Genomic DNA, 13,354 nt, shown 5'->3' with positions numbered 1-13,354 from the left:
TTTCTTTCTTTCTTTCTTTCTTTCTTTCTTTCTTTCTTTCTTTCTTTTTCTCTTCACAGGAGGAGTTTAAGAAGGAAAGGGGAGAAGGTCTAATCCAAATACTGTGTGAGAAGGAAGAAGCTGAGGTTGATGCTGGTGCTAGTGTCTGCTCCTTGCTTCTAGCCCAGTCTGAGGTTAGGCCTGAGTGTTTGCTGGTGGTCTTGGCCAATAGCACAGGTAAGGGCCACTTTGGGGGCATGGGATTAAGTAGGGCTGAAATTAAATGGGGTTCATGTTAGAAGATTCTGGTTGGATCTCCTATACCTCAGCTTCAGAAACCACAGGTGTTGGAAGAAAAGTCTGGCTGAAAAGGACCTCTTTGGATAAAAGAGCTTCTAGGACAACATGCAAGGATAGATCAAGATGAGTTGGACTAGTTTCTAGATTTAGCAACCCCTGTTTCTAATTCTAGAACTTTCCAGCAAACTCCAGCTTATGGAAAAGCACCAGTCTGACTTGAGAAAGGTATGTTCACAAGATGAAGCATCTCAGGGGGAGCACTGGGTCAGGAGAGGAGATGTTGACCTCTTCGGGCATTCCCTCCTTCTTTCCCTCTTCTGACAGTCTTCTCAAATAATTGCACAAGGGATATGGAGTGGTCTGGGCTTCCACTAGAACTCCTTTTCCATAAGTGACAATGCTGCCATTGTTTTCCTTAAGCTGGGGATCCAAAGTGTCAATAAACAAGATATTGGGAACCACCAGAGCTATTCCCGAAAGACTCTGATTGCACTGGTCACCTCGGGAGTCCTGCTGGCCATCTTGGGCACCACTGGCTATTTCCTGATGAACCGTCGCAGCTGGAGCCCCACAGGAGAAAGGCTGGTCAGTTCTGGGGTGCAGGAAAAGTCTAATGAGAAAGATAATGAACTTTTGGGGAGGCTCATGGATGTCATGAAAGGGAGAGGAAGAAATACCATAAAAGGTATTTCTGTTGTTTTTGATATAGGGATATGCATGCATGAATATACTGTATCTACAAAAGAGTAGGAACAAGATGCAGCAAATGGGGAGAAGGGTAAACTGGGGCAAGCCCACCTGCTGGTCATTGTCGCAGCTGATGATTTATGCCATCTATACATTTTGTCTTGGATAATTCAGCTGGATAAAAGAGAATAGGCTGTAAAATTGCACATGCTTATTTGTAAACACATTGAATGCCCTGTGGGTGCCATTTTCCTCACAAGCATGGGTCATATGGAAGGAAACTCTTCTCTTGAAGTTTCTGTATAGAGGGAGGGGCAAAGCTAAAGTTTGACTCTTGCCAATGGCTGGTATCTACTGGGAAGGCTCTTCTGCCCCTGAGATTGGTTTCTTATGGGGTTGGTTACTGCATCATATTGACATTGTGTGGTGCCTCTCCTCTATCCTTTCTCCTCTAGGAGCTGGAACCTTGATGGCTGTTGGGAAGAAAAGAGCCTGCACATGTAGCTGTACCTGCTTCCCACCCCACTCCTACTTCCTTTGTGTTCTCCTCACATTACCTCACAACCCTACTTACCAGATAATGCTCCTTTATTTCTATACTGTCCAGGGTGAAGACCCTTATTACACGGAGAATGGTGGAGGCCAGGGCTATAGCTCAGGACCTGGGGACTTCCCTGAAACTCAGGGAAAGGCCAATGTGACCCGAGGGGCTCAGGAGAACGGGACCGGCCAGGCCACTTCCAGAAATGGCCATTCAACAAGACAACATGTGGTGGCTGACACAGAACTGTGACTTGGCTGGGTGGGCAAAACTGGGTGGTATCCAGGAAAGTGGGATCTCTGCCTCTGATCTCATGCTGCCTTCAGCTCATGTCCTACTTTCTCCCACTACACACGCTTTAGAGACTGTTCCTGGGACTGTTCACCTTTGCAGAGGCAGATAAACTGCCCTTTGCACATTCAGCAACTATATCCAAACTCTGACCTTTGGGTCAAGTAGTCGTGGGAAAAAGCCAAAGGCTAGAGGAACTGCCAAGAAGATTGGTGGCTATGTAGCACTTAACTTGGACCCTTTTCTCCTCCTCTCTTGCCTCTTCACAGGAACTCTTGGGAAGACTAGTTTTTCTCAGATACAACTTCCTCCTAGGAAACAGTAAATGTTTCTTCTTTCTGTTTTCTTTCCCTACTTTAGGGAAGCCAAGGTAATCACTGACACGTACTCCCTTGTAAGGATACAGCCAGAACACTGCTACTTTAAAATACATTCCTTATACCTCTTTTAGTCACTAATTTCTCTCTTGCTCAACTGTTCCTCTGCCCACAGAGGTCAGAACAACTTTGTCTGGAGCCTGGTATTGGGCTCCATGTTTTAGAGGAACAGCTCAACCTAGTTTCTTGAGGTAACACAGAAATTCTCACTGGTTCAATGTAGACAGGACAGTGGAACTAGGCTTTGAACTGTGCCTCTGTTTTTTGTTTTAATTTGTTGCTGGGGATTGAAACCAGAGCTTCACACATGTTAAGCAAGTGCTCTACCATTGAGCCCAGCCCTCCTCCCTCTTTTTATTTAGAGACAAGGTCTCATGTAGGTGGTCAGACTTTCTTTGAACTATGTAGTCCAGGCAGGCCTTAAATTCAAACTCTTGCTTTAGGCTTCCAAGTAGCTTGGATTACATGCTTGAGCTACCAGGCCCAGCTGAGCTAAAACCCTTGTGTCCTGAGCTTTTCAGAGGAATCCCTTAGCTTTAAGGCCTGTGGCCTTCTCTAAACTCTATGACTTCCCTTCCCTCTGACTCCTGGGGGAGCTGTGGCCTCAGTCCCCTGGCAGACTCTTTTCTGTCTGTCTTTTCTAGCCCCAACCCCTTCACTGCTTTATATCCCTTTGTGGTCAGAGCTTCAGGATGCCTACAAAGACTACAAGCTCCTCTCCTGGGGTTGACCCAGGACCCTTTCTCTTATTTTTCCAAAGGGGAGAACAGGGATCCTGATTTCAATGATGGTTAGAAACAGAACTTTCCATAGATGAGAGGATTGGGTGGATTTTTCTGAATAAACAGTAATGAGTGAGAATGATGTAATTAAAGTGATGATGAAATCTGTGCTTTGGCTCTATCATGCTGAGTGTGCTAAGTGACAGCGTGATTCCATATCAGGCCTGGGGAAACTGCGTGGCAGTATAAGGGAGGTCAAACAAGGAGGAGATTAGCATAGCAGAGGGACACAGGTACCAGCCAAGATGCCCAGAACTTGTGGCTCTGTGAAAAGTTCCCCTCCATGTTGGGAAGCAGAGAGGCTGGAAGCTTTTCATAGTAGAGAGAAGGGCAGGCTACAATGCAACAGGACTTTCAGAAAAGTGAGGCATATTGAATATTCAGAAATACCTTTCTGGGAAGAGGGGCATGTGAGTGGCTTTTGTATATATATGCAAAATATACAAAACAAAGGAAAGGCTTCATGCCATCTGATCATCCTCTAACCCAGCATAACCAGGAAGGACTATGTGAGGTCGATTCTGGATCTGGCTGCCAAATCCCAGATAACAGCAGCCATATGTAAGCACTTGTTCACACCACATTCCAAGTCATCTGCCTCTATGCTACAGGAAGTGGAGGAGGGCACTGCTGGACTTTCAGAGGCCTATAGAAGCACCCCTAAAAGTGTCAACAGTGCATAGGGGGTTAGGAGTTAAACAACTGTTGATTCTTCTAGTCTTATCTTGTCAAAGCCAGATACATCTTCAACTCATTTATTTCTAGCTTTTGTCTAACTTCCCTAATGGAGACTTCTCCCTAGGATTAAGGAAGCCAGGGGACAAAGCTGGACCTTACTCAAAATGTGGTGGCTGACTGGGAAATCAGAGAAAGGTGAGATGGTGATTAAACATAAAAGTCTAGTTAGCCTCCATCTAATAGCATGTCTTACAATGATGACCAGTTAAGGGTCTGGCCCTGGTTGGTGGTATCTGGAAAGTAATATGTATTGGGAATGGAGTCCTTGGGAACATTGGAGGGAGAAAAGAAGCAACTGGGCAATTTTACCCTGCATTTCTGAGGATGTAGGCTTTAGAAAAAAGATGTATATGTGCTGGAGATGGATGAAGTAGTGGCTGTGATAGCTAGGTAGCTTCCTCTAGAGGGTTTGCTTCCTAAAACATCACTTCCCTGCTCATGAGGCCTGAAAATCATGATGCAGCAATGGCACCACCTGCTGGCCATGTTGGGTTCCCACTGTTCAGCCTCAGTGCTGGTACTTCCTGTTGGATTGATTTCTCTCTGGTGTTGCCCTACTCTTAACAGTCTAGTCCAATTTATCTCATTCATAGAGCACACACACTAGTATAGAAAGGTAGTGATGGAGAAGACTTTAAAGACATATTCAGTTCAACACCCTGTGTAAGGTGAATCCACCAAGACTTTAGGAAGGATGTCCTGAATGTGAGGCTTCCTTTCATCTTAGCTTCATGCTCTTCTGCAGATGCCTCTAGGTTTCTTTAGCTAGGTGCCCCAATGCCAGTCACATGTTTCTGAGTGAGTTTTAAACCACATTTTTTTTGTATAATTTCACCACTGTGTACTGCGCCAGAACTCAAAAGCCTAGCAGGTCCTAAGCCTAGGACAAAAGTCCCAGAAGGCTATGAGGTTTGGCATTCATTCTGGTTGCACACATGTATTCTTTTGCCAGATTTTCATATAAACAGATATATGACAGTGTCCTTCAAGTCTAGACAAGCATACTATCCTCTCTATTTTAGAAAGATCAATTCTATGTCTTCTTGTCGTTGCATAAGCCCAGGGATAAGCTAACGATTTTGTGCAATAGGATGCTATTCATTTCCTTTTAAACCTACTGAACAGCCTGAGGATTTTGCTATCACAATTTAGCCATTCAACAAGTCTTACTGAGGACACTCTGTGTGGCTGCTCTAGAGACAGGATAAAGCAGACATTCATATAGCTTATTGCTCTAGAAGAGGAGAAAGGCAGCAAAATATTTAAGCTCAGTAAAAATACACATACATTTTCCAGGTAATATTCAGAACTATGAAAATACATCTAAGTTTCCCCTTTAAGGTCCTCTTTAAAGTATGCTCCAAGATCCTTGGTGGAGACTGAAACCTTAGCTAGCACTGAGGCCTGCAGACAACCACTGTGATACTTTAAGAGTTGACCTAATAGCCATGACAGAGACCAAAGAACAGAACCCCATTTGAAGAATTGCTTCTATAAAATTGGCCTGTGGGCATGTCTGTGTGGCATTTTCTCAACTGTTGATCAATGTAGGCAGTCCTGGGGGGTGTAAGAGAGAGAGCTGAATACTAAACTGAGAACAAGCCTGTTAAGAAATATTCTCCCACAACCTCTGCTTCAGTTTTTGCCTCTAGGGTACTGTCTTGAGCCCTTGTCCTGTCTTCCCTTTGATGTAAGGCAGGTGAACTCTTTTATCTCCAATTGAGTTTTGTCAGTGTTTTCTCACACCAACAGGGATAACACTAGGACGGAAGTGAACTATTCTTTTTGTAATTCTTTATGGAATTTTTGTAGGAGCCTTCATAATTCGGTTAGCCATTTTAGACACCACTGGCAAACAAATTGATGAAATTGTTTTTGCAAAAGTAGTATTCAATAAGCAAAAGAAAAATCTGCCTTGTCTTTCCTGAGCATGGCTTACCAAAGATGAACACAATACAATGTAATTTAGAGGTGGCAGCACCAGCAGATGAAGCAATCAGAGCAGCCATTCAGCAGTGATGGATTCTAGGAACAAAACTGTAGGACTGCAGTTATTCTAAGCTCTAACCCATCTGAATGTGATTGACCTTTGTTAATCAATCACTTTCCTCTGAGCCTCGAAGCTCTCCCACAGCAGGATTTCCTGAGTTACACTTGGTTCATGGATGAAAGTAGTTGAACCTGCCTCAGCTACTTTGTGGTCAACCCATGAGGCTCTGAAGTTGCACAACCTACAATTGGATTCAGCTCTGATTTTAGCTATGTGACCTTGAGTGTATTACATTTCAAATCCCTTTCACCCTCTGTTTCTTCATTTGTGAAAAAAAAAAGTTTAAAAATAATATATAAAAGATGTTATGTCACAAATGACTGCTCCTGTCTTCATTGGGGTAGGGCAGAATTAATCTTAGAATTAATCTCATTGGTCAAAGAAAACTTTTTAGTAACATTTGGTTAAAGAGGGCAGACAAGGGACTGGAGAGGTGGCTCAGTGGCTAAGAAAGCTGGTTGTTACAGAGAATGTGGGTTCTGCTCCTAATACCCACATTGTATGGCTTACAACTTGCCTGTAACTCCTAGGAGTTCTGCTGCTCTCTGTATTCTACAGGCATCAGCATGAGACATGGTGTATAGAAATTCACATAGGCACACACAAACACATTAAATCTTTAAGAAGAAGAGTAGCCAAGATTTTTCTATGAATTTAGGTTGAAAAGAGCCTAGAGTGGAGACTTTGTTCACTATTTTCAGATGATATGATAGTATACATGAGTGACCCCCAAAACTCTACCAGGGAACTCCTACAGCTGATAAACACCTTCAGCAAAGTGGCCGGATACAAAATTAACTCAAAAAAATCAGTAGCACTCCTGCATACAAAAGACAAAAGGGCTGAGAAAGAAATTAGAGAAACAACACCATTCACAATAGCCACAAATGACATAAAGTACCTTGGTGTAACCCTAACCAAGCAAGTCAAAGACTTGTATGAAAAAAATTTCAAGTCTCTGAAGAAAGAATTAGAGGAAGATATGAGAAGATGGAAAGATCTCCCATGCTCATGGCTTGGCAGGATTAACATTGTAAAAATGGCCATCTTACCAAAAGCAATCTACAGATTCAATGCAATTCCCATCAAATTGCCAACACAATTCTTTACAGACCTGGAAAGAAAAATTCTCAACTTCATATGGAATAACAAGAAACCCAGAATTACTAAAACAATCCTCTACAATAAAAGATCTTCTGGAGGTATCTCCATCCCTGATCTCAAGCTGTACTATAGAGCAACAGTTATAAAAACTGCATGGTACTGGCATAGAAACAGAATGGTGGATCAATGGAATCAAACAGAAGACCCAGAAATAAACCCACACACTTACGGACACCTGATTTTTGACAAAGATGCCAAAACCATACAATGGAAAAAAGATAGCATCTTCAACAAATGGTGCTGGTCCAACTGGATGTCTACATGTAGAAAAATGAAAATAGATCCATACTTATCACCCTGCACAAAACTGAAGTCCAAGTGGATCAAAGACCTCAACATAAAACCAGACACATTAAATCGGCTAGAAAAAAAAAAGTGGGGAATACCCTAGAACTCATTGGTACAGGAGAAAACTTCCTGAACAGAACACCAACAGCACAGGCTCTAAGAGCAACAATCAATAAATGGGACCTCATGAAATTGAAAAGCTTCTGTAAAGCAAAGGACACCGTCATCAAAACAAAGCGACTGCCTATAGATTGGGAAAGAATCATCACCAACCCTTTATCTGACAGAGGACTCATATCCAATATATATAAAGAACTAAACAAGCTGAAAAGCAACAAACCAAGTATTCCACTTAAAAAATGGGGAACAGAGCTAAAGAGAGAATTCTCTGTAGAGGAATATCGAATGGCAGAGAAGCACTTAAAGAAATGCTCAACCTCATTAGCCATTAGGGAAATGCAAATCAAAACAACCCTGAGATTTCACCTTACACCCATCAGAATGGCCAAGATGAAAAACTCAAGGAACAACACATGCTGGAGAGGTTGTGGAGAAAGGGGAACCCTTCTCCACTGCTGGTGGGAATGTAAACTGGTACAACCACTCTGGAAATCAATCTGGTGCTTTCTCAGACAACTAGGAATAGCGCTTCCTCAAGATCCAGCCATACCACTCCTAGACATATACCCAAAAGAGGCTCAAGTACACAAAAAGAACATTTGCTCAACCATGTTTGTAGCAGCTTTATTTGTAATAGCCAGAAGCTGGAAACAACCCAGATGCTCCTCAACTGAAGAATGGATGCAGAAACTGTGGTACATCTATACAATGGAGTATTACTCAGCAATGAAAAATAAGGAAATCATGAAATTTGCAGGTAAATGGTGGGACCTGGAAAGGATCATCCTGAGTGAGTTGTCCCAGAAGCAAAAAGACACGCATGGTATATACTCACTCATATAAACATACAACATAGAATAAACCCACTAAAATCTGTACATCTAAACAAACTAAGCAAGAGAGGATCCTAACTAAAATGTTCACTCCCCATCCTGAAAGGCAAAGAGGATGGACATCAGAAGAAAAAGAAAATAGGAAACAACCTCGGAACCTGCTACAGTGGGCCTCTGAAAGCCAGAAGAAAACAGGAAACAACCTTGGAACCTGCCACAGGGGGCCTCTGAAAGCCTCTGCAGTATAGACTGTCAAAGCAGATGCTGAGCCTGATGGACAACTGATGGGCAGAGTGAATGGAATTTTATGTAAGTAGTGGGAAATAGTAAGAGCTGGAGGGGACGGGAACTCCACAAGCAGAGCAACAGAACAAGATAATTTGAATACAGAGAACTTCCCAGAGACTCATACTCCAACCAAGGACTATTCGTGGAGATAACCTAGAACCCCTGCACAGATGTAGCCCATGGCAGTTCAGTGTCCAAGTGGGTTACATAGTAATGGAAAGAGGGACTGCCTCTGACATAATCTTATTGGCCTGCTCTTTGATCACCTCCCCCTGAGGGGGGAGCAGCCTTACCAGGCCATGGTAGAGGACAATGCAGCCACTTTTGATGAGAACTGATAGACTAAGATCAGAAAGAAGAGGAGAACCTCCCCTATCAGTGGACTTGGGGAGGGGCATGCATGCAGAAAGGGGAGGGAGGGTGGGATTCGGAGGGGAGGAGGGAGGGGCTTATGGGGGGATACAAAATGAATAAAGTGTAATTAATAAAAAAAAGAAAACAAAAACAAAACAAAACAAAAAAAACTAAATTTCTTTGCATAATAATATACTGTTTGAAGGAAGATATAGGAGGCAGTAGAGGGTGGCTGAGAATCTTGGAGAGATGGAAACATGATTGCAGCAGGGCACTAGGTGCAGAATAGCTAGGAAAGAGTAGCTGGGAGCATCAATAAAGGACTTCAGGAGTGTCTGCATTGGTAAGTATCCTGTGCTGTGCCTGTTTTAAGTAAAAAATCTTCATGCAAAGCGGTCCTGTTCTCTGGGTCCTTGGAAATCTTGGGAGAACACACAGTTCTCACATAATTTTGTATGGTGGCTCAGAATTATAAAACAAACAAACTGTGATTTTAGGCAGATAAAAATCAGGTTACAAAAGGATTAGATGAAAGAATGTACAAGAAGCAATTAGCTCAGAACATAGACCTTGATTGATAAGCCCTCAACTAAAGACCTTTATTATTTTAATATATTATTCATTTCCTCTTATTTTCACCCCTTTGAGCTTCAAGGCTTCATAATCTATTCATAAATTATGTTACTCATTTATTCTACTAACATCCATTAAATTATCTTCTTACATACTACATATACTTAATAGTACTGAGTATTTAGTATGTACTAAGTACTGTGCTAAGTACTCAACACAACTTATTGCATTGAATTCCCAGTTCAACATTAGGGAATAACAAATGGATTCCCACATTACTGTTCTTGAGGACACTTGAATAAACCTCTCCATTCCAGACTGGACTCCAATAACAGGCAAACAAAAGAAAACAAAACCAAAAACTAAAACAAAACAAAACCAAAAACACACACACATACACAAAGCAATTCCATCCAGCTTGGTGAACCAAGGAGTTTATTGGGCTTGGTTATAGGTGCATGAGTGAAGAGTTACTCATGGGTAACTCACAAAGGTCTCATCACCAAAAAGCCATCCCATAACAAATACAACTTGTGAATGCTACTTTATTGGAATCCTATATTCTCTAGCACCTCCCAAAACCACATGAAACTGGAGCAAGATTACATGAAGCTGGGTGGGACAGGATTGAGGATCCACTGACCCTCCTCACCCACTTTTTTGGAAAGAATGTTAATAGGTCTGATCTTAGGAGGATCACTTGTGAATGATTATAACTGCTCTGATTTCAAGACAATAATGGCCATGTAATGTCCAAAGGATAAGAATACCACAGCAACATTTTACAAGTGAGAAAACTTAGGTACAATTAAGTGAAAGGACTTGTCTTAGAGCCTAGGACAGCTACTGAGGAGGCCAGGATTGGAATCCAGGCTATTGAAAGTCAATATATGCTTTTAAACTCCATACTGAGCTGGTTCTAAAAGACAAAGCTAGTGGGCTATAACCATTGGTGGAAGCTGCCATAAGAAAGGGCTTTTAAAAAGCAAGCATATAAGGGTGTAACTTGTCTTAGCTATTTTGTGAATTTTTTTCTTCCTCTCTTCTCCACCTTTTTTTCTCCATCCTTTCAACCCCCTAACACTAGATAGGAGAGAAGAAAAGATAGAGAGGAAAGTAAAAAGATCCTTTAAATAAAGTCAGGGGTGATATTATTATTATTAGACTACTTCCTGCTGGTTAGAAATATTGAGCTCCTTGGGGCAAGTTTTATATTCACCATTAGGATATCGAATTTCTTCTTTTTTGTTGTTTCTTCTTTGTGCACAATTACTTAACAAACTGCAACCAAGAGCAGCCAACAGCAACCCAAATCCACACCCCGCCTCTCTGGGCTCTAGCATTTATATACCCTTTGAAAAGTCCCAACTCCAAACATTACACAATAACAGAAAATATCTGCAGCTGGCAAAATCATGCCCCCACCAAAGCATGAGGCAAATCAGTTAGGTGTTGTACCTTTTATCCCACACCTGGGGATAAAAGGAAAACATATTTTTATAATATTTTTGTGATTTTTAAAGATATCAAAATTCCAAAATTCTCACTACATAAGGGTAGCTGGATTTTCACCGTTCCTATAGTTCCTAATGGTGTAAAAAAAATGGTTGCATCAGGGTCCTAGCACATCTACCAGAGCTGCCTGTCAGCTGATTTGATTCTTTCATATTGTCTGAGCACACTATAGCAAAGGAAAAACAAGAAAAGGAATTGAAGTTACCAGTAGTTAGAAGCTGATACTTTACCCTAATGCAGCACAACAGTAATAAATAAATTAACCACTTGAAAGTGGGGAATGACTTTTCTATAATCAGTTATTAAAGGCTTGTATCACTAATTAGTCTATTAGTTAGAACTTTTCTCTCCCTTCCACATGTTATCAACCTGACAAAGCAGAGAAACCCCAGCCTTCAGGGCAAAAAATAGGAGAAAAAGATGCAGCAGATACAAACAGCTGGGCTTCTGTATGTTTTAAAAGCACAGCTCTTAGTGCCTGCAGCAAATCCACCTACTACAAGGAAAGGAACATTTATCAAAAACCAAAGAGCTGGTTTTTGTCTTTGTTGAAAGACAACTTTCAACAAAGTTGTCTTTGTTGAAAAGAAAGGAGAAAAACTGATTTAATCTTTAAAGAAAAAACTATTGCAATCACAAGAAGATATTTGAAGGGCAGTTTCCCTGATATATATTTCAGTGCAAAGGTGGTCTTAGAAGACTCATCAGCAGGTAGTATTAGAAGACTCACCTGATGTTCAAGTGCACTCATCTTACCCAACTGTGGCCAGTAAAGAAAACTACTTTGCTCTTCCTCTCCTGTCTTAGCACTCACCAGTCCATGCTTCCTGCCCACCAAGGTCTTGGGCAAGCCTCTCATCAAATTCCTTCTATGTGAGAGTGTGGTAATATACACCTCTAAATCTAGTACTTTGGAGGCTGAGGCAGTAGAACTACAAGTTTGAGGCCAAACTGGGTTACATAGAGACATCCTGACAAAACAAAAACAAAAACAAAAACAAAATCCTTGTGTATAGCAAATATGTTTGTGGCTTCAGGCAACAGCCATCAGCATAGCTAACATTACTACGTAAGACACGTGTCATTGTTGAACAGGTCCAAAAAATTCTGAGCCTCAAAGCTGTTTCCATATCTTTGTGAAAGGAACAGCAGGAGAGAACAACAGGCTTCCTACTCCTTCAGTGCTTTTAAAGTGCCTAAGCTCCCCGCTATCCTTTGCCTAGCTGCTAAATAGACATCCTATGTGCATGAAAACCATCAGACACAGGGTGGGATGTTGGGGCAAGTATTTCCACAAGCAACAGCTGTTTCATCATCTTGCTTAATTCTCATAACAACCATGTGCTGGGATATTAACAATCCCATTTTGCAGAATGGAGAAATGGAGGCTCAGAGGTTAATTTGTCCAGATATCTGCAAGCCAAAAAACAAAACAAAACAAAACAAAAAAAAAACATTTTGTAAGAGTTTGACATCTGTTTGATGATGTACAGAATTGTAAATATGGAGTAAACAGACCCCCAGCTTCTAGTAATATTGGAGCCTGAAGGTGTCCAGTGGCATATAAAGATGGTTTGTCAATTATCCCATTAAGTTACAAAATGGGACAAAGATTTGTGTACAGGGTTAGCCTCAAGGTCAACTACTCATTAGTTCATTTCTTCCTATTCCTATTAACTTTTCCAAACCAAACTATCTTATACATCAAAAACCCTCCAGAAGTTCTGTGTCTCCTTTGGTTAGCCATGTGACTGTAACATATGTCGCTCAACATTGCTTTCTCCTCTGGAGCTGGAAGGGAGGAGCAGGTGGGGTGGTAGTAGTAGAAAATACCTAGACTTGGAACCCAACTTCAAATTTCTGTTGCCTGGGTAACTCTCTAGGTAACCTATGACAAGTGGTGTTCCATTGATCCACTTCAGTTTCCTAATATACAAAATGAGAAATATCAGCTGCCAAGTGAAAATGTTACTGTGATGATCAAGTGAAGTGATATAACATAACTAATAATATATAACATAACAGTAATATATAGATGGAGAGGATTTTAAAATTGTAAAGAACCATCACATTCATTTATAAGTGGATGTTAGACATATAATATAGGACAATTATACTAAAATCTGTACACCCAAGGAAGCTAAAAAAGAAGGAGGACCCTGGGTAAGATGCTCAATCTTCATTCAGAAAGGCAAATGAGACATCGGAAGAGGGAGAAAACGGAACTGGACAGGAGCCTATCATAGAGGCCCTCTGAAAGGCTCCACCCAGCAGGGTATCAAAACATATGCTAGGATGCATAGCCAAACTTTGGGCAGAATGGAGGAAATCTTTTGAAAGAAGGGGGAAATAGAAAGAACTGGAGGGAACAGGAGCTCCACAAGGGGAGCAACAGAACCAAAAAATCTGGGTTCAGGGGTCTTTTCTGAGACTGATACTCCAAACAAGGACCATGCATGGAGATAACTTAGAAC

General features: G+C 41.5%; 1 protein-coding gene across 2 annotated transcripts in view; it reads left to right on the top strand.

The window, feature by feature from the left end:
* Positions 1-3,314, top strand: part of Cd34 (CD34 molecule) — a 24,346-nt gene extending 21,032 nt beyond the window's left edge. Inside the window, exons 5-8 of one of the 2 annotated variants that reach the window (XM_055609278.1) lie at positions 60-216; positions 452-504; positions 700-864; positions 1,574-3,314. In XM_055609278.1, the coding sequence (XP_055465253.1) occupies positions 60-216; positions 452-504; positions 700-864; positions 1,574-1,759 (561 nt within the window). In that variant the 3' untranslated portion in view covers positions 1,760-3,314. Of the gene's footprint in view, positions 1-59; positions 217-451; positions 505-699; positions 865-1,421 lie in introns of both variants that reach the window. The other variant, XM_055609280.1, reaches the window with a different exon arrangement.
* The last annotated feature ends 10,040 nt before the right edge of the window (positions 3,315-13,354 follow it).

This window comes from Psammomys obesus, unplaced genomic scaffold (genome assembly GCF_907164565.1).
Source record: "Psammomys obesus unplaced genomic scaffold, mPsaObe1.curated_primary_1811, whole genome shotgun sequence".
Lineage (NCBI taxonomy): Eukaryota > Metazoa > Chordata > Mammalia > Rodentia > Muridae > Psammomys > Psammomys obesus.
Note: the sequence above shows the minus strand (reverse complement) of the source record. Positions and strands in the feature narration are given on the sequence as shown.